Source organism: Caloenas nicobarica, chromosome 19 (assembly GCF_036013445.1).
Source record: "Caloenas nicobarica isolate bCalNic1 chromosome 19, bCalNic1.hap1, whole genome shotgun sequence".
NCBI lineage: Eukaryota > Metazoa > Chordata > Aves > Columbiformes > Columbidae > Caloenas > Caloenas nicobarica.
The window spans coordinates 4,303,080-4,328,343 of record NC_088263.1 but is presented as its reverse complement, the minus strand read 5'-3'; the positions used below and the strand labels follow the sequence as shown (position 1 = coordinate 4,328,343).

General features: G+C 51.6%; 1 protein-coding gene across 1 annotated transcript in view; it reads left to right on the top strand.

The window, feature by feature from the left end:
- ASTN2 (astrotactin 2) overlaps positions 1 to 25,264 on the top strand; it is a 318,934-nt gene that overhangs the window by 93,325 nt on the left and 200,345 nt on the right. Inside the window, exons 4-6 of the mRNA XM_065648278.1 lie at positions 2,795 to 2,944; positions 10,559 to 10,666; positions 22,800 to 22,946. Of these exons, the coding sequence (XP_065504350.1) occupies positions 2,795 to 2,944; positions 10,559 to 10,666; positions 22,800 to 22,946 (405 nt within the window). The remainder of the gene's footprint in view (positions 1 to 2,794; positions 2,945 to 10,558; positions 10,667 to 22,799; positions 22,947 to 25,264) is intronic.

The following is a 25,264-nucleotide window of genomic DNA, read 5'->3' as shown; positions in this document are numbered from 1 at the left end:
GATCTTGAGGGTCTCTTCCAACCAAAATGATTCTGTGATTCTTGGCCCACGGAGGCATCGGTCCAGCGTTGGGTTCCTGCACTGGGCTTTCCAGGCTTAGATGATTGATGGTAGAAAACCCCAGGTGGCAGTTTGTGGCAAACTGTGTCTCTTTTATGGATGTGATGGACACCCCAGTAGTCAGCAGGGTCCCAGCAGTCCTGGTGAGTGCTGTGATCATTGCATGACGGTGCGGTGGTTTCTTCTCCCTATTTTACGCAGCAAGGGTCAGTCCTTCCTTCATCCTTGATCCCTGATACTTATCAGTTGAAGCCCAGCTACCTTTTGTTTGTCAGTGAGAGTTTTCTCCACCGTGTCTATGTTGAACTCCACTTGCTGAGATCACGTTGACAAGGGGTTTTTATTTTTTTTTTGTGGGTTTGTTTGTTTTTCTTTGTTTCCTGGCCTGAAACAGGGGCTGAGTTGAGCTCAGGGGCTTGTTGAGACCAACGATGTGGTGGCGCACACGAGTTGTGCAGAGCAGAGGGACGCACTAGCTTTTTGCTCCCATTCCTGGAAAATAAGTATTTCTAACATCACCACAAATAACCAGCTACTGCAGGAACCCTCTCCCCGCCCAGGCAACGCTCCCCCCAGCTTTTGGCATTTGCTCCACTGTCGAGTGCAGGAGCAGATGCCTCTGGATGGATGTGCCGAGCGTGGTGGCCAGATGGGTACAATCACTGTGGTACTGATTACTCCCATCAGCTGAGCAGGGACCACGAGAGAGCTGCGACCTCACCACGTTTCATCACTGGCTGATGGCATGGCCCCCTCCTCCTCCCCTCCTGCGCTCTCCTTCTGGCCTCCTTTCGGTAAATAAGCCTCAGCCGCGCGGTTCCCGAGCTCCCTGCTCCACTTGCACGCGTTATATATCGCACAGCCCCAGGGTTCAGATAACTTGCCATCTGTTCGCGGGGAGGCCCTGCTACGCTTGCTCCCGGGTGAAGGAGCTGCAGGGATGGGCTTCCCCCCGCAGACACGAGGGGGATGCTGAGCCCCGCCGGTGCTGCTGCAGCATCATTCCCCGGCACCTCCGGGGAGCCCTGCGAGAGGAGCTGGATCTGTGCTGTCGGGGTGAGACTGGGTGCTCTTTGGAGACCTTTCCCTGCTCTTGAGTTTTGTTTTGTTTTTTTTTTTTTTTTTCTTTTTCTCCCCTCTGCAATGCTGCAGGATCTGGCTGATGCCTGCCGTAAATGCAGAGGGCTTTGGGGAGCTCTGCCTTTGATCTGTGGTGCTCCTGGTGTGGAATAACTGGAAAATGTAACATAGCTGGTCCCTTAGGCCACCCACTCTCTGGAGCTCTCCCGAAATGGTTCCCACCTTCGGTGCTTACGCAGGCAGCGGGTTGGATCCTCGTCTCCCCATCGCCCGGCGCAATGGATCCTCTCGCGATGCGCCTGCGCCCACGGGCACAGCAGCCGGTCTGCGCTCCCCTCCCTGCAGCGTGGGTGGCTGTCGGAGGAGTCTGCTGCAGACTCCGCATTTAAGTTAAATCCTTGTCTAGGATTACAAATGCCTCGTCCTGCATGGCCACCTTCTCATTTCGCACTCAAGTGGCCCCTGCTACATGCTGCAAAGTCCATGATCTACAGCAGTTATGCATCCTGAGCTCACCGGGTGCCCCGTACAGATCTGATGTGTCTCTGGACTGGGGCGTTGTGGTGGGGTGATGCATCTCCCTGCCGGGCTGAGCAGCTCCAAGGTGGTCACTTATCCCTTATCTGAGTGGGATGTGGGGTGGCTGTAGGGCCGGTGGTCCCTTCCAGCCCCACACGGACACGCTGTGGGCAGAGTCAGCTTTGGGAGCTAATCAGTGGAGACAAGGGTGGAGGTTATGTTCCGCTAATGAGTTTATTCAAGGAGCTGACAGAGGCCAAACTGTTTGTTAAACCTGGGAGACCTCTGTGGTCTGCCAGAGGACAAACCTTTTGATCCTGAATTTTATCTTTGCTCTTTGTGAGTGGTTTCATGATCTCCCATAACTGCCTGTTTTGTGGGTGGGTGGTGAGTTTCTTAGGACAATTCTGGTTTGGTGGGGGTTTTTTTTGGCATTACTAGTTAAAGGGGTGTGTGAGAGCAAGGAGGGGAGTTGCTTAAACATCAGCTGGCTGTGGTGTGCTGTGGGGTGGTGCAAAAAGCTGTTTCCTGAGCTCAGGAGCTGCTCTCCAGCATGTGGGTGCAGCCCCTGGAAGACCCCGGGGATTCGTGCAGCATCTCAGAGCCTGCCCAGACTGGCTGTACATCCTTGACCTGGTCCCACGCCAGCCTTGCCCATCGCTCTGTAACCCCAAACTTGCCTGGCAGAGAGTACCCAACCCCCCAAAAGCCTACCAAGCCTCGGGTACAACTCCGAGCTCCCGGGGCAGAGTTAAACTCGACCCAAAGGTAACTCAGTGTCTGGGGGGCTCTTGTGTGTTTTGAACCCTTCAGGCTGTAATTTGGATAAGGGCAGGATGCTTCCATGTGCCCCGTGTGCACATGGGGGAAGAGGCAGGGAATAGTCCAAAATGCTGGAAAGCAGCGTGAAAAATGCGATTTCTGTAAACTCAATTTTCTAAGCTCTGTGGCTTTGGTAACACTTGGAAAGTTCTGGATGGGTCCCCGTGGGTGACATCGCGGGTTCTTGGCAGAGCTCCTGCCCCAGGACTCGCCTCCGGCTCACACTGTTCTTTGCTCGGAGGGGGTTGTGCGGGCAGTGGGGACGTGGTGGCCCGGTCCTCTCTTAACCACAGTCCCTTTGCTGGTGTTGCAGCTCCCGAGGTGACGCAGGAGACGGTGGAGTCCCTGATGCAGAAGTTCAAGGAGAGCTTCCGCACCAACACGCCCATCGAGATCGGGCAGCTCCAGCCCGCGCTGCGCAGCACGTCCATGGGGAGACGGAAACGCCGCAGCCGGCCCCGAGGTAGGTTGTGCCGTGGTCACCGGCTGCTCCGCCGGCGCCCTGGGTTTGGCTGGGGATGAAGGCAGGAGCTCCTCACCCTCACTGCTGAGCGTGGGGATGCCAGAGCTCTGCTGCGATGGGGTGAAGAGGGATGAACCCCCATCAGCATCCTCTGGGTGATCTGAGGGAGGTGCTGAGGAGTGCATCCCCCCGGGGGTTTATCGAGGGTCCCTGCCAGCTGCCCTGGCTAACTGAGGTTTGATGGGAGTGAAATGCACTTTCTTGGCAAGTTTTTATATCGGAGGAAGGGGTGAAGTTCATTTTGGGTGTAACTCGCATCGCTGAGACCTCTCTTCATTGCACTTTCCCAGTACTTGGGGTTTTTTGGGCTATTTTTTTAGGAGCCTCACAGGGGGTGGGAGCAGCATTTCATGGCTCTAAAGCCTGCACTGTGCAAAAGTGAGCTGGAGGGATCCCGGGTTTTATTTGTAGCCGTAATGGCCATTGTCACCTGCACCGGGGCAACCAGAGGAGTTTGGCTGGTAGCAGCCCTGGGCAAAGGAACGGTCCTTGTGTTGTATTTCAGGAAGGGAAACTGCCGCCTCCTATTGCTATTACTGCTTAAATCAGTAATGGCTGAGGGTTAAGTGGTGAGTGCCAAGGGTCTGCGGAAGGTTTGGGTCCAGATTTCCAGCTGGGGAGGAGGAGGAGGACGAGGCGTCAGGGTTCCTCCAGGGATGATGGGCAGGGAGGTCCCTTGGCCATGGTCCACCCTGCGCACTGTGGGTCTCTGGCAGTGCCAGGAACTGGGAAGGAAATACTTTTCTCTCTGTTTACTGTTGGTTTTGGTTTTCATTTATTTATGAGTCTGAAATGTGATCTTTTATTCTGGATACATTTTCCTGCAATACAGGCCTGGAGAGGGCTTTTTTTATTATAGCTCTGCCCATAAATTATTCATTTAGTGTGAAGAAAATGTTCTGACTCCTTAACTGGTTTAAATTATTTGGTTTGTTTTCTAGTAGTTATTCAAATACGTATATCTGGATTGTGCATGTGTGTGGGTGCTTTGAGGTCCACAGCGACCGCCTTGATGAAGTTCCCTGACTCCCTGCTCCTGCCTCATTTTTTTTATTTCCTTGTTTTTATTTCACTTTTAAATCACCTGAAGGCAAGAGGTTTTCTGGTCACTAATGGAGTAAGTCAGTTAATCCTCATAGCCCAGCTTAGGAGGAGATGCGATGCCCGGCTGCAGGCAGAGCCTGTGGCTGCACGGGAGCAGAGTGTGGCCCTGAACCAGCCCGGCTTGTCCCCCGTCTCTGGGGACACGTACCCTCCATCTCCCACCTCCCCTGACTGGAGCTCTCCCGCCTCCCTGCAAATCCCTGTCTGCACCGTCCCAGAGCATCCTCTAAGGCAGGAGGAGATCTTCCCCACCCTCACCCCATCACCACCATCCCCAGGATCCCTCTGCCCAGCGGTGGGAACAGTCAGTGGACACCAGGACAAGAGAGCCCTTCGTTACTCTCGATTTCTGCCCAGGCTTTTGTTTGCTCCTTATGAGGGTTGGGGACCAGCTCGTGCCCGACATCTCTGCTTGGGATGGGGAGCTGAATTTCTCCTCTGCTTGGCAAAGCACTCATGGTGCTCAGTGAGGCATCTCTCCATCAAGTGTGTCTGCTTACAGGACCCCTTGCTGACACAACCTAGAAAAATATTTTCAGGTCTTAATTATGAGAAATGAGTGAGCAGCCCCCCCAAAATGCGAGCTAGTTCTAACATCTCCAGTGGCCGTTTCACTTCCCACAGCCCCATCCCATCCTCATCTCCTTTTAATTGAAATTACATTTTGCTTGTGAAAGCCATGGTGCTGAGGCCCTATCCATGCCTTTCTCCGCTCCTCTCCCGTGTCGGAGGTTTTGTTTTTACAGCCCGTGGTTAATTGTCCCTCCGGCGGGCGAGCGGTTGGAGTGCTATCGAACATTAAGGTTAAACGATGATATCACAACTCACGATGTTTGCATTTTACATCCAATTGCAAACATAAACCCTTCGCCTCATTAATCCTTTGCAAGCCGTGGGATTTTTTTTTTTTTTTCCCCCTCCTCCTAAATGAAATTGTCCGTTTGGGATGCATTTATTTCCTCCTAACAGCCGTGTGACAGTTCCGCTGATGGAGTTTGCATCCAACTTTGTTACTGGGTAGTGACAAGTCAGCCTGACGGATGCATGTGTGTAATTATTTTCTCGTGGTTCGATTTAATTAATGTTTAACCTCATCAGAGCCCTGCAGCTGGAGCACTCTCCCTGCAGGAACCGTGCACAGCAAAAGGATTTTCTCCTTTATGGAAAGGCTCCCACTATCCTGCATGGGATAAACCAAACTAGAAACTGAACAAGCCACTGCCCCAGCCCAACAAAACCAAATCTGGGATAAGCTTTGCTTTGCTTCGTTTCCCCGCACTAAGTGTGTTTAAACTGCTGCCTATTGCCTGTTATTAAATCTGATTCTGCACTAAGTGTTTCTAGCAGCTCTGGGAAAGGTCGTATATTGCTGAGAAGATTGACTTAAAAAGAACCCCACAAACCGCACACCACCCTGTCCATTTACAGTACCATATAACTTTATTTTGTCTAATGCTTTTTTCATACAAACTTTCTCCCCAAACACTTTTATCCAGTGAAGCGCATTTAGAGTTTATGAATAATAGAGGGGGAGGGAGGATGAGAAGAGCCGAGGTGCAGGAGGGGAGGGCTGGAAGGAGGATGTCTCTGTTGAGGGCTAGGAAGGATGCTGCGTCCCAGAAGGTCTGGATTTACTGCTTCCCAAAAATGCAGCCAGGGTGGTACCCAAAGCATCCCAACCCGACTGAGTGAGCGCGGGACTTAAACTGGGAAGTGATGCCCAGGAGAGGTGGTGGTGGAGGGAGCGAGGATGCGGGTTTGGCCGATGGAGCACCCGGTGCACCCACCCCAGGGGCTGGGTGGGATGTTGGAGCCTTTGAGGGTGGTCGTTTTGTGCAGAGAGGGGGTCTGGTGCCCTCTCCTGGGGCAGGCCTTTAAAAGCACCCTGGCTTTGAGGATAAATGAGCCATTAATAGGTCCTTCTGCCTGAATTGGGGTCCGCTGTCGGTCAGGGCTGAGAATTCTTGTGTTTTGGAGGTCTTGACTGTGTTATAACTCACCCAAAGTTACCCCAGGGAGAGGAGCCTCAGCTCTGCTGGGCTCACCTGTGGTCCCTGCTTTGCTTTTTGTTCCACCTCACCCATTTGTCCATCCCCCATGGAGCATCACATTTTGCTGGTGAGGCTGTTTTGGACTTCAGCTGGGCGCCTTCGCCTCACTCGAGTCAAAGCATCACATCCAGCTCCTTGAGTTGGTCCTTGGTGAAAATAAAACCCTTCGCAGCTGTGCAACGGCTGAGATCAGAGTGACCCCGGTTTTCCGTGGTTTCTGTGGGGCCATCACCTGGTTGTTGAACCACCCATCCTGGTGTGGGTTTTTTGGGTGGAGGCAAAAGGAAAAGGGAAGATCAATGAGGAGGAAGAGTTTTTGTTGGCCAAAGCCAGTGCGTGTGTGTGTCCCTGCTGCAACGACAAACCAGAGCAGAATGCTCTGGCTTTTTTTTCTTTTTCCCTTGTTGTTGTTGTTGGCTGGATAGATTTCAAAGTAAAATGTTTGCATGGTTTGTGTGGTTTTTTTTTTTTCCATTCCCTAAAATTGCATCTGATTTACCATTCTCTGGCCACATTTGTTTTTTTCAGTTGACTGGTGCTCTTTTGGGGGTAAATTTAATTAAACTGAAAATGTCCACTTAGCTGATTGTATAGCTCTGCATTGCCTGGCCAGCCCTTGGTGCATGGACCTTGCTGGGAGGATGGGGAGAGGAACTCCTCATCTGGTTTTTACTGGGAAGCCTGGGAACAAAGGGGTTTGTTGAGCACCCAGCAGACTGTGGTGCACAGGGCGAGCAAGTGTGGAGTTAAAGAGAACTGAACACATTTGAGCAGGGAGGTCGTGGGTCTTTAATGCTGTGGTTGTACAGGGTCTGGCCCTTTTCTGGAGGGGTGTGATGCAGAAAATCCCTTTGCATTGACAGGGGGATACATGGACATGCTGAGTGACACCATGGGGACAAATATGAGGTGCTACTTCTGTTATGACATTCAGCTTGGAGGATCAATCTGACCTCAGACAGGAGCTATCCAAAAAGCTCCCATTACTTATTTCTTTATTTTAACTCTGTGTTGATTTGTTTTGCATCCATTTTGCTTTCCTAAGAAGCCCGGTAACCTCCTGGCTTTGGGGAAGGCATTTGAAATGTCAGGTTTGCTTTTAATTTTTAAATGATGGAAATGCACCTTTAAAAAATACACATGGCTTTAGCTAACGGGAAGTCTTTGGGGATCACAGAGCCTCTAATTCCTGAATTTTATTTCTGTAGTCCCTATTCAGTATTAACTCTACCATCTTTAATTACAGCATAATGAGCAGTGTTTGCCTTGGCACCCCGCCCTTGCTCCCGGCTAAATTAGTGTCGGGCTCAAAACCAGCACCCTGGCCCAGCACGTGGCTGAGCTGCGATCCATTTGAACGGATTAACGAGCTTGTAAATCTGCAAACAGGATTAGAGGCAAGAGCATCTTCCTTGAGCTCCCCCTCCTCGCCCCCACTGCCTGGTCCCCGTGGGGCAGGAGGCGGGGGTGCGGATGAGGAAGGGGAGCTTTAGTTTTTTAAATACCAGGAGCGAACTGAGTGTAAAGGGTGTAAAAGCTCCCTGGGGGAGTCACTGCAGAGGATTGCAAGTGTGTTATGTGTACCCAGTGCTGTGAAGCTGCTGTTCCCCTGTCCTCTCTCTTTAAGCATCTTATTCTGTTTTGTAATCGGTCGTGGCAATTAGGATCTTTTTTTACTTTCTGTTACTTGGAGGTTTTCTCCTTCTTTTTAAAAAGAAAAGGAGCGCTGACCAGGCAGGACTGCGTGGCTTTATTGGAGTGGTCTCCCTGTTCATCCTCATCGGTAGCTGCACGTGGGTGTTCTTTGCTGTGAGCATCCTCATCCTTGCCGTGAGCATCCTCATCCTCACCATGAGCATCCTCATTGCCGTGCCCTGGCGAGTAACCTGCCACCGAGGCTGGCTGGTGGAGCTGGTGCAGGAGGCATTGCCCCAAGTGTGAATATCTCACAGAGACGCTTTGGCCAGATTTTGGGCACAGTTAAACATGAAATCAGGCTCACGGCAAGATCAGTCAAGGATTAGCACTCCTGCATCCGACAGGCTGACTCAGCTGGCCTTTGGGACCCCCAAAACCACCGCCAAGATGCGTTCTGGTATCCTCTATAGCATGAAGGGCTAAAAGCACATCCCTTGCAGCCGTTTCTCTGCCTGGACTCGTGTTTCCATGCTGACCTCTGCCACCGCGTGTTGGGTCAGAGGAGACGTTTCCGCTGCGGGCTGGGGACCTGCGCCGGGTCTCCCGACTCCTGTATTCGTACGTCCCGCGCAGTGCTGGGTAATCAGAAAATGCAATATCGCTGTCACCAGCTCTCCGAAGACATCCAGCCTGAGTAATTTAACATGTCAGCGCCATCCATCACCGAGACGCGGCCAGCACACAAACGCGGAGCGGCCGGAGGGGGCTGGGATGGTGGCCGGTGGAGCAGCTGCTGCCTGGTCACGTCAGCGCGGCACGAGAGGGGAGCAAACTCTGGAGATCGCTGCCTCTGTCCGCCCCCAGCCACCTGCCTGCCCAAAAGCGACCAGGTCTGGCTCAGGGGAAGGTGGGAGAGGGACAGTGTGATAGAATCACAGGATCATTTGGTTGGAAAAGACCCTCAAGATTATAGAGTCTAACTGTTAACCCAACCCTGGTGCTAACCCGTGTCCCCAAGAACCTCATCTCCAAATCCGTCCAACCCCTCCAGGGATGGTGACTCCAGCACTGCCCTGGGCAGCCTGTTCCAATGCCCGACAGCCCTTTCCATGAAGCAATTGTTCCCAAGATCCAATCTAAACTTCCACTGGTGCAATTTAAGGCAGTTTCTTCTTGTCCCATCGCTTGTTCCTGGGGAGCAGAGCCCGACCCCCCCTGGCTCCAAGCTCCTCCCAGGCAGTTCAGAGATCAGAAGGTCTCCCCTCAGCTCCTGTTCTCCAGCTGAACCCCCCAGTTGCGCTGCCTGTGTGGTCAGAGGAGCTGGCTCTGCTGAGCTCCGGGAGAAAACCCTCCCGTAGCTGGTGTCTCTCCCATCCCTGGCGTTCTCTGCTCGGCAGGACAGGAGACATGCTGCAGAGCTGCTGCCCTGGCTGGTTGCCCAAGGGCCTGCGTTAGAAGCGCAGGTTAATTAAGATTTTCCTTGCTGATGTGAATAAGCTTTACTGGTTTTACCACTGGGCTGTGCCCTTCCGAACCCCAGGCCCTGGGCCTTTCCTGAAGTCGGATGTTTGCTGCAATACGGGGGTCCGAAGAGGGGCTGATGGTGGGTTGTGGTTTGGGGTTGCGAGTCTATAACCCCCCTCGAGACCCCATGTCCAAACACTAAACGCTGCTGTGTGCAAGCCCTGACCCCTCCTGCTGCTTTCAGGAGGAAAGTAGCTGGCGGAGCCTTTTCCTACCCCCCTATTGAGACCCCCGCAGAGGTGCTGCAGGGACAGGGCAGGGCGCGGACAGGGCAGGAGCCACGTGCCGAGCTCCCGGCGTCCCTGCGGCTCCTGCCAGCCGCCTCTCATTGCGGTGATTAAGGATTTCAGAGGGCAGAATGCACTGCTCGTTTTCTGTTCTCCTGCCAAGAAGTGGGGAAATTGTACTTCTGCCTAGAATAAAGGATTTTTTAAAAACAGTAAAATATTTTAATGGCAGTTTAAAGGGCCACTGTCAACCCCCAGAGGCCTCTTTGCTTTAAACTCTGCAAGGATTGAAGAACTTCTGCCAGTTATAGTCTACGTTGCTTTTTAAGCATCCATCACTCCTTGGTGGGTCTGGCGGCTCCTGCAGCATCCTGCACCAGCTCCAGCATCCCACACCAGTTCCAGCTCCGGGAGAGAGATGCTGGGTAAACAGGGGACCAGCCCTGCTCCTTGCCATGGCTGTGGGTACCGGCTGCTGCAGGGATGGATGCTGCTGGCCGTCACAGCGAGCTGGGGGAGCGGATGGGCCAAACTGGGTGCTGAGGGAGGGAAGATGGACCCTCGCCAGGCAGTGGGGTCCTGAGTGCGCCCCCTGCCAAGTGCTGCATTCCCCCTGCACCACTTGTCTCTGCTGGGTTTGCTTTGAAGCAAACACCTAAAATTCACCGTGCTTCACCACATAGGTGTCCTTGGGGAGAGCAGCTTCTCCATTCGGTGGTTTTCTTTGTAAATACATTGCAGTGCATTTGTAAAATACATTCCTAGGGGCAGAAATCATCTTCTTACGTTCACATCGCAGTTGGCGCCATGGGGTCTTGATTCCTGATGAGGGCAATGAGGATCCAGTGAAATCATGAGTGGCAAAAGTCTCCTGTTTTTTCAGCAGAGCCCCTGGACCGGGAGTGGTGGATGTTGGCCAAATCCATCACCTCTGCCCAGGAGCTCCTGGCGCCCCCGCCGCTCCGCATCTCAGCGGACAGGGCTGACTTTTTCCTCTCTGTCGCTTGCAGGTGGGATCGGGTTCGGACGTGCCAAGGGAAATTCTGGCTCAGAGGCGGACGATGAAACCCAGCTAACCTTCTACACCGAGCAGTATCGGAGCCGGAGACGAAGCAAAGGTACAACATGATATAGGTACCGCTGATGCACGTGGGTTTAAGAGAGAAAAAATGGTGGAGCACCTTGACTGTTTCCATGGGTGGTGCTGTCTGATGCCGTGTGAGTCCAGGTAAGGACCGTGACACCATTCTGTAGTGGTAAGGACATCCCAAGATGTGCTGTTTGTGTGATGCAGCACCATGCAGGAGCCATAAGCAGTGATGTTGCTGAGGTTCTGGGTCTCTTTGATGGTTTCTGGTATCAGTTACGTTGCACATGCGTTGGCACTTCCCTAAAGCTGTGCTGGCCTGTGGTCACTGTGTCTGTCATCGTCCTGGCACCAGTGCAGCTCTCGGGGATGGTCACCTTGGCAGTTTGTTGCACCAAACTCCTGTTTTCTGCCCTTTATTTCCCATGCAAAGCATTCTATCAGACGGAAATTTCCCAGCCTTCCTCTCGGCACAAAGGCAATTAAAAGGAACAAATTCGAAATGAGGGCTGGGGCAGGGATTTGTAGACCGGCATCCCTTCAGGCTTTTTTGTGAGTTAAAGGAGCTGAGAAACTGAAATATCATCTGCAGTTTGAAATTAGTGTCTACGTTTCCTCCGGAAATCCTCTGGATTGTTTTTGTTCAGGACCCTCGGACCAAGCTCTTTGGTGGATGCCAGGGTGATCCTTGCTGCTGCATTTGAAAAATTGCTGTCAGGAAATAACTACGTTGGGAAGCAATTTTGAAATTGCACAGCGGGTCTGTTCCTTCCATTTGTTTCGTGCATTAAGGCGGCATCGGCAGAGCGCAGCACGCCGGAGAGTTGCTTGCGCCCACCGCCACAAACGCGGCCCCATTTGTTTCAATGATTAGACATTCCGATAAACACTTGCAACGTGTTTATTTGAATGTGAAATTACCTCAACACCTCTGATCATCTTGGTGGTTGCATGTGGGAATAAACACATGGATGCACAGGGGTGTATTGCATTCTTTCCTGCTGAAAGGCAGGGCATTCTATATATTTTTTTTTCTTTTCCATGTGTTTTAGAACCACCAGAAATTCTCACTGAGTTTCAAACGAGCTTTTGATGAGAAACGGAGGGAGAATTTGTGGGTTAACCTGTTGCAGTACAAACGTAGCTGTGTTAAGGAGAAAACGATTTGCAAGAGAAGGAAGAAATTGATTGTATTGCAAACAGGAGCAAAAATGGTCCCAAGAAGTTGGTGGCGCAGGGGGAAAATTTCCTGTGTGCTGAAGTAATTTTTTTCAGTAACTTATTCTGAAATACTGGGCTGGGTGAAAGTCCCTGTGTACTTTGGACAAGTTGCTGAAGTTTGGGTTTTTTTCAGCTACTACAAGGGAAGGGAGAGATGGTGTGTGAGCAAGGTGTGGAAAACTGTGTTTTAATGAAAAGCAGATAAATCTTTGCTTTCCCGCTGCTTGATGCCATTCCTCGCATGGTCAAGTGTTCTGTCAATCTCTCAAAACACTCTCCTGCTGTATGCCAGGTACAAAGATATTCTTATTGACATAAACGTTGGCTTGGGGTTGTTTGTTTAAGCTTCCTTGTAGGGCAAATATAAAGGAATGGATAAATGGGAAGAATTCCTTTCTTTTCTTTTGAATAAGCTGTTGTTCACCTGGCTGCTTTGATGGCCAGGTTTGAAGGGAATTCGGGAGGAAGAGCTGCCTTGCGCAGCTGCACAGAGCTGGCTGTTAGATCTATGTTAGCGTTTGAGTGGTGCTGCGAGAACCTGGTTTGTTCGTGTTCAGTGGTGGCGAACCGAGGGAATTGTCTTGCATAAAGTCCCCATTGTATTCCCCCTCCTGTCTAGCTAATTTTTGCCATCGCTGCGTCCTTGAAAGGAATTTTCCATTATCCTTTCATTGAGTTTTCTCTCCCTCGTGGAAGGAAAGCAATAGCTTAGTGGGAAGTCACAGTACCAAACTCATAATTACAAGTTCAGCAAAGATCCATAATTGGACGAGATCATAACTCTAATAGAGAAGGATGCGTCGTCAGATACGGTTAATTCTTGCAATGATGTTCCCGTATCGATTTCGCCATGGTTGTGTGTCATTGCAGGTGCCGTGAGGTAGTTATCAGGTCCAAGGAGAGAAATTCCTCAGGGTTTTTCTTCTTGGATTAGGTTTTGCAGGATTGAGTCTAATTACTGATACTGTCGAGGCATTGATCCCAGCTGATGTGATGGGAAGTTTCCTCTTAGGTGACGCGTAGGATCAGTTTTGTTTTGAGCTTTGTTGAAGTCAGCTGGCTGAGTGGTCATGGGCTTCGTTTGTCTCCTGTAGAAGAAAGACTGCAGATGTTGTAGTATCTTGGCAAGGTATTTTAGAGGGACATTCCTGTAGGTAAAAATTGAGCGAGGGAGAGCTTGTTCTGGTAGCTTAGAAGCAGCAGACCCGTCGATATCTGGTTTTCAGTGCTGGAATCCATGGAGAGGTAAATTTGACCAGTCTGGCCACAGAGGCAGGGACAGCTGAGGCATCACCTTCTGTGGTCCCAGCACGCTGCACCACACATCTTCCCAGCTTCTGGGTCTGTGTGATCCCCTTACCCTTATGTTCCCTTGTCTTTGGAAAGTCTCCAGAGAAGTTACAAGGAGGGGAGCGTAAGAAATAGCGCAGAAGAGGCTTTCCCGTGGAGCGTTGGCCCTTGTCTGCTGTCGGGCTCAGCCCCATCTCTGGGGTGTTTGGGCTGGGAGAGGCGATGCTGGTCACTGGGGAGGTGGCTCCTGCCACGAAGGGCTCTGTTCGTACCCACCTTCAGCGAAGGTCGCTTTTCTTCACCATGACCACGTGCTCACGCCCGCTCTTCGCTCTCTGCTGCTTTTGGTGCATCAGCGTGAGCTCCGCTCTGGACGGCAGGGCTGACAGCAGGACTGGTGTGCGGTCCCAAGGGAGCTGAAATTTGGACTTAATATCCTGCTTTTCCAAGTGAAACAAGTCCTAAGAGGGGCTGTTGGGCCCTGTGGAGCTGTGCTGGGAGGCTGGAGGGACCCTTAGCTGGGGATGGTTGGTTTGCTCCTGCCTGCTGACCCTCATCTCTGATTGCGCAAGATTTTCCAGAAATTAGATTTTCTTGCATCCTGTTTGCAACAGGTTTGTGCACTCCAGGGTTCTGCTTGCTGGGGGAGCTGGCTCTCCCCTTTCCAACTCCCCTGGGAGATCTGGGAGGTCTGGGAACCTCCTCTTGTGCCAGCTGTGGCTCTTGTCAGTCACTGCACCCTTCACCAGTGCTGAAGTCTCTGCGAGAGAGAACTGCCGGTGTTGTGGAGATGCTAATCCACATCCCCAGCTGCCCATTGCATCCAAGACCAGGCTTTGATATTCACTCGGTTCCTCTCTTCTCCTGAGCAGCATGGGATGCGTTCACTCAGGTCCTCCTCTGAGTTTGAGAGGAAAATATTCGTAGCAAAAAACCCCCCCAAACCAGAGAGGCAGAGCCTCATGCACAAACTTTGCTTGCATGGTGCATCACTCCTGCTCCATCCTCTTGCTCCGAGGTGGTGCCTGGCTCCTGCCCAGCAAAATATATTCAGCTCCAGGTCTGATTTGCAGTGCCAAGCCCCACAGGTTGCAGGCAGTGCCTGCCCGATGGCTGTTCAAATGGAGAGAAGGCGAGGGGGTGGAGAAAAGAAGCACTGTCATAATTCCAAGGCCATAGCAGGCTCGCTGCAGTGGTGGGCTGGCCCCCATGCTCTGTGCTGCCCAGCTCGTCCAGGACTCGGGGAATCTAACGAGCCTCCTCCACCTCCGTCTGCTTCCCTGGGCCCTGGAGCAGCTGCTCTGTAACGCAGAAATGTTCCTGCTCTTTTAAAGGCCCTTCTAGGAGGTTTCTGAGGGGTAAACGAAGAGCAAATCGGCATCGCATCGGGTCTGCAGGGCAGATGCTGCGCAGCTGCCTGGCTCAGGGGAAACTGAGGCAGGGAAAGTGATGGTGTCATGTGGAGACCCTGTGAGGGGCTGGGCATGGCGACACTGTTTGTCTTGGAATCCTGGAGATCCTTTGGTCCCTCCTGCAGCCTGGCTGTTGTCTGAGCCCTTGGGATCTCTCAGAGACCCCATGTCTGAGCCCCTGGGACCTGCCGAGGGTCCCCAAGGCTGCTGATGGGCCCCTGGGGTTGCTTTTGCTCCCTGTATCAGGCAGAATGGTCAGGTACAGAGTATTGCTGCAATCCCCGATACAAAGCGGAACGCTGGGTTCAAGCACGAAGCGATGCTGTAGAGTATGGTAATGGCTGAGATGTGGAGGGCGCCCAGCACGGAGACCCAGCTGGGATCTCATCCAGCATACTCAGCTGAGTTTTGGATGGCTTCACCCCTGTCAGCTTCACCTCTTCTGCAGCCTGTTAAAAAAGGACGGGGAAATATATCCCCCCCCTGTTTTCACGCACAGCTTTTGTTCAGGTGGTGCCTTCCCATCCCAGGAGAGATCCCCAGCACCCCAGGGAAGGGAGGACATGGTTTTGGGATGCTCCTCAGCTGAGTTCTCCATGAACAAGGCACCCAGCTGTTTTTATAGTACACGGTGATGGTTTAGACAAATTAGCAGAGTCCAATTATGTTCCTTGGATTGGTGTCAGCCGCGTGTGTGTGCGCGCATGAGCGTGCCTCGCTGGCTGGCGAAGTCTTCTGAGGGCTGTTAGAGAAATGAGAAGCTGAGCTTTGATCTGCCTCTGTATTTGGTGTTTAAAACAAGGCCTTTTATAAGGGAATATTAGGTATTCGGAGCCTGTTACATATGAGGAAGCTTCGCTTTGATCCTCTCCTGTCTCCAGAGGCAGGAGACATCATTTCACGGGGAACTAAACGAAATGCAGAATGAAATTTGGGTACCGTTCTCTGCGCTCTGCTGGTACCCCTGGCCCCACCGGGGCTGAGCGAACGCCGTGGGCAGCACATCGCCCTGTCTCTGCCATGGGCAGCACGTCGCCCCGTCTTTGCTGTGGTCCTCAGGGAGTTGCCCCCCCCGGCTTCAGCTCACCATGCCAGCAGCCTTCAGAATGAGGGAGATGCCGTCAGGAAATCAAATGGGAGACAAAAGGCGCTAAAGCAAACATGGTTTTGATTGCTTACACTAGTAAGAGGGAGTAATGGGCCCGTCCATGCCTCATGCTGTCTGTCTGTCCTTGGGGAGTGTTCTTCCTTGCTGGCACTGGCAGCCCCATGCTGGCTCAGCTGCTGCCCGTCCCCTCATGCGGTCAGTCCAGCTGTGTCTCTGCTTCCGTGGGAAGGGGACGCACAGCCAGTCGCTGCAGGGACAGACGGACAGGACGGTGCTGGTGTCTGGCGCGCACTCGACTAGTTTGGGGTACATGCTGCTCTCTGTGAGGCCAGGGAGGAACACCCCAGAGGGGACAACCGGGGTCCCCATGTCACCTGGACATCCCCAGATCCCTGAGGATGAGATGCTTTCGCAATACAAGTCGGTGATGCCGATGGGCGATGCTGTTACTTCCCAGCCTTTCCTGGCTTTTAAAAGCTCTGCTGGAGGCGCTGCTTTTCCAGCGAGCAAACAAACGTGGTGCTTTTGCATGATGGCTTATTTTGCTCGCGGAGTAAGCAGGTACAGCATCAGCACATCTAACCTCCCCAGCAACCCTCTCCATCCCTGTTAGACCCCGTCTGTGCTGGGCTGGGCGTGCTCCAGCAGACGCTTTGGTCCTGTAAGTCCCCGGGGTGCACACGTGCTCCTGCCCGTGCCTGGGTACATTTGTGGGATACGGAGGTTTTGGGGAAAGGAGCTGCTGCTGGAAGCTGGTTGCAGAGCGTGAGCTGGGGAGCAGAGGGATCCGCAATTAAAGCGGTCGTGGTGCTGCGGCAGCCGCAGGCTCTTTAACTTCCCCGGACTGCGCTAGAGATAACGGCTTTTACATCTGTTCCTGGAGGCAGTGTGGGTCTTTCTGTTTATTTATTTATTTATTTTGATTGTATCTGATACAGCCTCAGCAAGTAATTGAGTGTTTGAGAGTGAAAAATTATCTCTCCGGCTTGGCCCTTATCTTGACAGCAAAGCAGCACTTTTAATTTAATTTTGTTCAGAGCATGTGGGTAACAAATTTCACTAATCGCTCTGCTGTCGCCCTCCGCATGGTAACGAGTCTCTTGTTTCCCAGGAAGTGGAACATAAACACGGAGCTGGATGCAGACGGGAGGAGGGTGAGGGTTGGGGCTGGCTGGAAAATTAAGATGTGTTTCGGCATCGATGTTTGACGCGCCCGTGACGCGGTGGATTTGTCCCCTGGCTGGAGCAGGGGGAAGAGAGGAAGGAGGCAGAGGGTGGGGGATGTCACGCTGTGCTGGTGAAGCTCACTTTGCGCCGTGCTTGGCTGCAGGGGAAACTGAGGCACGGAGGGGACGTGCCCCAACCCTGGGGAGCTGTTGGAGAGCGGAGATTTTTGTTCCCACCCTGCATCCATCCAAACATAACAGGGAGAGGGGAAAGATGGTTTGGGTATGTTGGACGGGCAGCACGGTGCAGGTCCAGCTGTGATGGGCAGCTCACCGGGTGCTGGGGCATCTCCTGCCAGGTCCTGAGCCCCCCGTCAGGCTGGGCTCCATCACCTCCCTCTCGCCGTCTCCACAATCAATTCAGCCATCTGACCAGCCCTTCACTTGCTGAGCGCAATCCTCCCTGGGCTGACTCAACATGAGCTGTTTCATAGATAATGATTACTTTTTTTCTTCTTTTTTCCTGTAGGAATAATGTTTTCGTTACACTGTGTTGAAAATTGCTTTTCCTCCTCCTCTAAAATGAAGCCTTCCACTTAGATTTGCCTTTGTGTTTGTATATTGTAAAATTGGGACTCAATTGAAGTTTAAAACAAAAAAAAAAAACTCAGGCCTTGATTCCAGGAGAAGTGTTTCCGTTGGTTTGCATGAAAGAAAATTCCAGTGCAGGCAATCTCTGCCTTGAAATGTGTAACTGTGTCTTTAATGTGATTTTATCTCAACCAATTCAGCACTGAGAACATGAAAGCAAAACTGACTTCATTGATTTTAATTGTCCATGCCCAGAGAAATGAAAAAAAATGTGTCAGAGCCAGGAGAGCAAATTTGGTTTGCATAAATTCTTCCCCCTTTGCTGTGCCGGGGAAGATCTAAGACGTGCGGGCAGGAGAACCTGCTCGAGGTGGTGACAGGGCAGGTGGTGATGGGCCTGGACGTGATGGAGCTGGAGTGGTGACCCCGGTGGTGATGGAGTTGGTGGGTCAGCAAAGACCAGCGTGTCCACCTGTGCCACCTCGGCTTTCTCCATTTCCCCCTCCACTGCCCCTTCCTTGCCTTTCAGGGCTTTTCCTTTCCCTCTGCTTTCCCCATTCTTCCTCCTCATGACTGAAGTTTGCTGATGGCATCTCCTTGACCTTGCCATGGGCTCTAGCAGCATGTCCCTGACCTCCCCGTGGTGACTGTGCCATCCTTCAGCATCCTCCTCTCCCTCACCCCCGCCCCAGGGCTGCCTTTGTTGCCGGACTGGAGGACACCTCAGCTAATTGCTAGTGGGTAATTCAGAAATGTTAATAGTATTAATCTGATTCAGCGTGCGCTTAGCAAGATCAAATCCTCTATAAATCCAGAAGTGTCTGACGTCACCGTGCCGCTGCACAACGCAGCTGTCATTCCTCCTCTCCTCCCCTCTGTCCCTTCTTGTTTGCACCCTCTCTGCCTTCTTGGAGGGGAGAGGGGTCTCCCCAGGGGTGTCCTCCAGCACAAGGGGGAGCAAAGCCACCACTATGGGGCTGATCCCTGTCCTGCTGTTGTCACCGTGAACCTGGGGACAGCCCTGTGCCCAAACCCTGACCCACATCCAGACTGTAGACGTGAGCACCTTTCTGGGCTTTGCCCAAGGTGGGGATGGAGAAGATGCCAGCTCAAGGAGAAGCTGAGCCCGGGTTTTACAGAGCGGGTGTGCAATAAACCGCCTGCTCCTGTTCTCACCCTGCCGCTCAGATGCTGCCTGGGGGTGGGGGTTGTTGCATCAACATCTGTATATTGGATATTAGGAAACATTTCTTAACAGAAGGGGTTGTGAAGCACTGGAACAGGCTGCCCAGGGAAATAGTGGAGTCACCATCCCTGGAGGGGTTTAAAAGAGGCAGAGATGACATTCTTAGCGATGTGGTTTAATGCTAGAGTTAGGCTATAGTGGGGCTGGAAGATCTTAAATGATTCTATGACTCTGTGATCCCCTTCTGAGGGAAGCGGCACTGGGGCAGGGTGGGTGGTCCATGAAGGCTTGGTGGGGACCATGGGGTGGGAGAGCTGCGTCTGGCTGGAACGAGGATGTTCTATCCCATCCCATCCCATGCCATCCCATCCCATGTGTCTGGTGTGCTGGAGAAAGCGGGACCATCCCAAGGTGGCAGGGCTGGGGGGGCAGATGGGCAGCGATGCTCCCCAGCACGGGGCCGCTCCGTGGCAAGAGCCGCCTGCCAACACCGCTGCCCATCTTAATTGGCGTTTGATTTGATTCGACATGATCGCCCGCTTGTAAAACCACCTTGAAATATTTCTGCGTGCGAGAGTGTCCTGGAAACGCTGTTGTGCCGTATTAATGAGCTTCTGCTGGAACATAAAGAAGCATCATTAGGAGTGCCCGGCTCCTCCGACCTGCCAGCAGCCTTGGTGTGTGGGGAGCAGCTCGGGGATGCAGGACGGGCTGCGGGGGGGGATTTGCTGCTCCCGGGGGTGTCGGGGGAGCTGCTCGCCCCATCCCGGGCGCTTCTGCGTGCGGCTGCGCCGAGCGTTGCTAAGCAGTTCAGGCACTCGCTGTTATCCCGCTCGGTTTCGCCATCCCCGTGTTCCTCGGGTGATAGAAATACATTTTAATATCTGAGTAGCCGCGAAACATTCTGTATTATGCTATTATCTCCGGGGGGTGGGGAAGATTGCAAAGCACTTGGCGTTTAACACCCACATATGGCTAACACCATGGGCTGTGTGCTGATAAAGATGGGGTAATTAAAGTTTATTTTTTTTTATAGAGTAATCTCCCAAGCATGTATTCATGAGCCTGATTTAGAAACATCATATTACCAAGCGTGCGGGATATTTGTGTTGCTCGTAAATCCATATGTGTTCTGAACATACTTTTTTTTTTTTTTTCCTTAAATTTAGGCAGCACTGCCAATATTAAAAGGAACGAGCTCAGAGTTTTCTTGAGGTTTTTTTCCCCTCTTGTCCTTTAGGTGGGCAAGGGATAGTGTACAAAGCAGCGAGTAATTAACTGCAGGAGGAAATGATATTTCAAAGGAGACACGGTGCATTTGGAGGGGCTGTTTGCAGAGTGTTTACACCAGTGGCTTCGCATTTATCTTCATCTTGCAGCAGGTGCAAAATCTTGAGGGGAATGTGGTGCTTTGCAAGCTGTTCCTGAGCTGTTTGCAGAGGGACCCGCGTCCTCTCCGGGAGGCCGGAGCTGGGCCGATGGGCACCGGTGTTGAAGGGGGAAAACGTCCCAAGTGGGAAGGGTGGTGGTGGCTCCACTTGACCACAGTCCTGGCTGCTCCTCTTGTCTTCCAGTCTAATTAAGCTGCTGTTAATTGGATTGCTAGCAGGACACATCTTGGGTATGGTTGTGCCCTAAACTGGAGCAGTTTGCCTTTCCTTTCTCTCTCTCCTTTGCTCTTGCAGGCTGGGGGGGATGTTACTTCTCCCCGTTTGGAGAGAAGTAATTTCTTCTCACCCTCCGTCCTCGTCGTGTGTCCTGCCCGCTGCTCTGCCGCTTCCCAGGTCTGTCTCCTTCAGGAGCTCCCACGGGCCATTGTTTTCCCCCCAAAATAGCCTGTCTGAGCACTCGGGCACATGCCCATGCTACTGCAACCATCCAAAATGCAACAGAAACCTGTTTAACTAAAAATATAAAGAGGTGAGCTCAACATGTGAGGGATTTAGTATGGCAGAGGAAGCTGGAGAGTGAGTTTGGTCTCAGCCGTGCCTGGTCACCACCTTCTTGGGCTTTTTGGACCCCACAAGACCCAAATGAAGAAATGTGCAAAGGTTGCATTGGGTGCTGAGGCTCTTGGGGCTCCTGAGTCCCATCAGCCATCCATGAAGGTCTTGCATTCCCCTGAAGCTCCCTCCTCTTGGTAAAGGAGGTTGATACCAGCTTGTTTGCTGGACCCGGCTTTGCAAATCTGCACTTTAAACGCCTCCCTGAAAGCCTGGAGATGACATGGAGAGGAGGGAACAAGCAGGGTTCAGCCGGGTACAGCTTGTGTCTGTGGTGTATGTGGTTCCACCTGAGTTACCAAGCTGGCTTTGGATCCCCTTGCCAGACTAAGGAAGGAATGGATCACGTTGTCTAGCTTCTTGAAGAGGAGCATGAAGCCCCAGCGAACCCACTGAGGTTGGTTTGGTTAGCAGGGGCTTGCTAAGAACACATTTTCTTGTGGTTTTAGAGGCCTGGCATGAAGCTGTTCACCTCCAGATGGGTGTTTAAAAGCAGCACAAGAATGCTTCTGCTGGAGCATCTGTGATCTGAAGAGCAGGCGATGGGGTGGAGAACAGGAACCATGTCCCTCACTTCAAAGAATGAGGGAAGAATCTGCTTTTCCAACAGCCTCCCTTCAAACCTGGCAGCAAACTGGTTGTGAGCAATAAAGAGCTGAGCTGGAAATCCAATTTCTGCTCAAGCAGAAGACCCTTTGGTTTGGTTCAGTTGGTCAAAGGTGGCGTCAGGCAGTTCTAGAGGTCAATAGTTAGCACCGTGATGGAAACAAGTGGGGAGCGGGGAAGGTAGTTGCAGGAGATGTGTAGCACATCGTCCCTTTCCTTGGGCAGCCAAGCTCAAACTCATTGAGCTGTTATGGGCTTTTTGCTGTTTCAAGCTCCTGTGCCTCATCCTCTGGGTCACGGGGAAGGAAGAAGCCACGTGGACCGATGGGGATGGGATCTCCCAGATCCTAATTCCTGTCTGGCTGCAGGATGGTGAGAGCTGCCGTCGTACCTGTGATTCAGGCGCTTTGTGAAACGGGGATAATACTTGTCTAACTCAGAAGGGATTTGTGATTTAATGTTTGCAAAGCGCTTTAAGACCCTGGATTCAAAGGTGATTTATAATGGTAAAATCCAGTGTTCTCTGGTCTATTGTGTACTTGGCTGTGTCCAATTATCCTGATGGAGGCTTTTTTCCTTCTTTTTTTTCCTCTTTTCTTTTTTTTTCTCTTCCTTTTTTTTTTTTCCTTTTGCATTCGTGTAGTAACTCCAACCATACACAGGGTTTGTGGCAGGCACAGTAATGCCCTGCGAGAGGGTGCATTTGCCTCCCAAGGAGGTGCTAACTTATGCCGGTGGTATGAATAAAGATTGAGAAGAAAAAAAGGGGGATCACAAGGTGAATGGCGCAGGAGTTTGGCGATAAAGCTGTGAAAGTCAGGGTGGGAAGGCTGTTGAGATGATGCATGCATAAGGAGAGTAAAAGATGCTTCATAAATAATCAATTTGCATACTCCTGTTGGTTGCAGCGATTGGGGTATTTTCCAGCAGATCAGCCACTTCTGTCCTGCAGATGCAGGTTGGAGCATCCGCTGTGGAGATTTCACCGTGGATGCTTTAGTGGGGCTGGAAAATTCAGGTTGTGCCGTGGGCTCAGCCTGAGCACGAGATCCCTGTCCTGGCACCGTCAGCTCTGACAGTGGCTTTGGTCAAATTCCAGGGTGAGCAAGTGCTAACTTGATAGATGTATTTCCCATTCAATTTGCAAACTGATGCTTTTAAAATCTCACCTTGCTGATGAGATGGCGAGGGCTGGGAGGAGAGGCTGGATTGGCTTCCCAAAATAAGTAAGTGTCCTCACCTGCATCCTGAGCAGAGATACAGTCAGGTCCGCCGGGAGCTCGGTCACCTCGGCGGCACTGTCATAGTCTGTGCAGCGGTTTTCTCCCTTCTCTAGGAAAATACAGTCCCCAGGATGAATATAACTCAGTGAGTGAGACAACATGAATGTTAAAAACGCAACCAAATGAGGAGTGACGGGAACGATGGGGTTTGCAGACCTCAGGAGCTCTTCCAGTGCTGCTGAGCTGTCTTGATTTCCAGCACCTGCCCTTCCCCGGGGCTGGGGCTCTCCTGCATCCCTGCAAGCCCATGGTACCACTTTAAGTTTTGGCCACCCACCCCTCTCTCTGCCTTTTGCAGGTTCGATGAAGAGCCCGGTCAACAAGACAGCGCTGACCCTGATCGCGGTCAGCTCCTGCGTCCTGGCCATGGTGTGCGGCTCCCAGCTCTCCTGCCCGCTGACTGTCAAGGTGACGCTTCACGTACCCGAGCACTTCATCGCGGATGGTAAGACCCTCCGGGGACTCAGACCCCTCTGCCCCACTGGGCGTGTTTGGGACATGGGTGTCCCTCTTTTTGGGAACTACCCCGGCTGCATTTGGCTGCAGGGATCCCCCTTCCCAAAGGAGCGAAGCACATCTGCATGCCTGAGGCTGAAATCTTCTCAATCACGTCTTATTATTATTACTACTACTACTACTAATTGCATCTGAAGGATATTCCTGTTTTCTTCTCTGGGAGCCTGTACAGGCAGACGGCTGCCTGTCCTGCAGCAGCAAAGCTGCTCATCCCCAGCCCCTTGCAGCAGTGCAGAGTGAAATTGCTGGGATTTGAGCAAAGGCAGAGATGCTTTGAAAAATTAGACTAGGGCTGCTGTCACTGTTTATTGCTTTCTCCAGCTGGGCTCCTTGCGTTTGTTGTGTTTCACTGACCTTTTCTTTATAATGTGCAGCGAGCATCGAGTGCAAGTTTTCGGTAACACGAGGGCAAATTTCATTTTCTTCCAGCAGACGGGACCCATTATTCAGTCGGTTCCAATTCCTCAGCTCCTACACTCGTCTCGCTGCTCAGAGCATGTGGAGGGGGCACTTTTTCTCTGCCAAAAACGTGAGGCACAGAGCTGGTATGTTGCTGGGATGTCCCAGCGTGGCCAGATCCTGTAGAGCCCCCTCACTTTGGGGGCTGGGATGGAGAGCAGCTCTTGAGAGGATTAATATTTTGGGGAGATGGTTAAAGAGATAGTCAAAGCTTGGTCCTTAGAGGAAAGAGGAGGAGAGCGTCTACTTTGTGGTCTCAGGTTGGAGGAACTGAACATCAGTGGAGACATGAAAAAGACATAACTTGGAACAAGGGACTTAGCTATGCCTTGACCTGTTTCTAAAAGGCTCTAAGGGTTCTCCAGGCTGCACATAAATATTCTGAAGTCTTCACAGACTGTAGCTGGTGAACAGAAACTCATTTTGCACTTGGGAAATGAGGTTGCTTCAGTGTTAACTCGTGTCCTGTTGAGACAGGCACCGGCCAGTTCATCACTGGGACTGGGAGCTCACAGCTGGTTTTGATACTTGCCAAAGGTCAGGAAGGCAGCGATGGACACAGGACCCCAGCATCCTGCTCCCCGTCTGCAGTTCTGGGCCAGGGAAGACAGCGTGTCCTCAAAAAAGAAAATAAACCAAAATGCAATGTGACTCTGTAGAATTAAAGTGAAAAGCTGAGCCTGTGGTTGTCACCGGGAAGGGGGCGGCAATGCAAATTATGCAAATACGGAGAACACTCGAATGGAAATGACAGTGAAATACCAATAAAACAGATTAATATCTTTGAAACTGGGGAAAATGGGATGATCTCCAGTCCCGACTTAATGACTTTTCTAAAGAGAAAGTGGCAAGAGGACTGGTAAAAATGGTTTGGCGAAGAATTAAAATGAGCTTTGTAATGAAACTGTAAAATATAATTACAAACCGCGAAAAGTTTTTTAATATTTTTTATGAGAAACAGTCAAATTCTTCACATAGAAGCAGCCAAGATATTTTGCAGTGGCCATCATTTTTACTGAAATCTCATCATTTTATGCGATGGCAGTCCCTTGCCTGGAAAGAGGAAAGCTCTTAAAGTTGTCCCTTCTTTTTGAATAACAGCAAATCCCAAGGCAGCACCCAACTGGCAGCAAAATATTATAAAACATTTAAAGACATCACAGAACTCAGATGACTTGGGAAATTTTAATGATACCCAGGAAAACGTGCCTGGCTGTGTTTGCAGAGGCTTGGCACCCAGAGCCTTACACTGATGGAAAATAGGAGACTTGTTACTCCCTGGTGATCTGGGTGGGTTCGAATCTGCTTTTTGCTCGGGTACAAAAGGGGGTTGGTGTGGGCATCCCCATGTGAGCAAAGCGGTGGTAGAGCTGATGTCTTTGGCAGCTTTGATCAGTCTTAAACCAGTCTCTGATATGGCACCTGATGACACACGCCATGTCTTCTGAATTCTGCCATGCACTTAAATAATCTGGTTCCTGAAGCTGTTCTCGTTTGTATTTCGCGTGATAAGGCAGGGATGGTGCATGCCGTAGATATGTTCCCGTGCTAGAGAAGGATGCCCTCTCATTTCTTTTTGAAATGCGGTATTTCAATAGACGTCGGTAGCCAAGGAAAATCTTACAGCGGAGCAGCTGCCGACACCTCTGCAGGAAAAGCCAAACAAAGACAGAGGCTGAAAGAAATCCCTCTTGTAGCAGATGAAAACTCGTCTTTGAAGGAAACTTTTAAGTAGATGCCAGCCAGCTCCAGTGCACCAGGAGCCAAAGCCAAGCTGGGAAAAGGAGT